Genomic DNA, 583 nt, shown 5'->3' with positions numbered 1-583 from the left:
CGAAAATTAACAATTAATCCACAATTACCGTCGAATTTGATAATCAAAAAAAAAAAAAAAATCGAATAATTAATCATTGCCCTCTCTGTATACAGTTCAACGATCACACAGAACTCCCGACAGACATTTTCTCCCAAGGCAGCAATCGACGCAAACGGAGAAATAGCAACGAAGTGACGCGGTTGAACGAGGTTTAAAGACAGAATCGCGTTTTTTTTTTTTTTTAAAAACCAAGGACAAAGGATTTGCGATACACGGCGCATCGCGAGTGTAATTAATCGCGTTCCGGTCGATGGAAGTCGCGGATCCGAAATGCATGGTGGCCAATCGATCGGTTAATTCTAGTACCAGAATAGATCAATGGCTATGGAAATCGGCGCTGCGGGATTCTGAGGACCCTTTTGATGGGCGCAGGTATTTACGAGAAGCATGACAGCCGGTATTCCCGCGTAATGGTCAAACATCGACCGGCCGGGATTCGAGTGCTATTATTATGGCACAGAGGGAGGGGGCGCAAATTGACAGGCATAATTGGTTTAATTTCTGCGCCAACTTCCACGGTTATATTGGTAAAGCGGGAAAT

The 583-nt window shown here is 44.1% G+C and overlaps 1 protein-coding gene across 8 annotated transcripts in view; it reads left to right on the top strand.

Annotated features, from left to right (window-relative positions):
- Positions 1-583, top strand: part of LOC102681961 (carbonic anhydrase-related protein 10-like) — a 189527-nt gene that overhangs the window by 153470 nt on the left and 35474 nt on the right. For 4 of the 8 annotated variants that reach the window (XM_031512988.1, XM_031512989.1, XM_031512993.1 and 1 more), the window contains exon 5: positions 96-191. The exons of the other annotated variants lie outside the window; for them this stretch is intronic. In XM_031512988.1, coding sequence (XP_031368848.1) covers positions 96-191 — 96 coding nt within the window. The remainder of the gene's footprint in view (positions 1-95; positions 192-583) is intronic. 8 annotated transcript variants of the gene reach the window in all.

Source organism: Apis dorsata, unplaced genomic scaffold (genome assembly GCF_000469605.1).
Source record: "Apis dorsata unplaced genomic scaffold, Apis dorsata 1.3 scaffold_547, whole genome shotgun sequence".
NCBI classification, from domain to species: domain Eukaryota; kingdom Metazoa; phylum Arthropoda; class Insecta; order Hymenoptera; family Apidae; genus Apis; species Apis dorsata.
The sequence above is the reverse complement of the archived record's forward strand: the minus strand, read 5'-3'. Positions and strand labels throughout refer to the sequence as shown.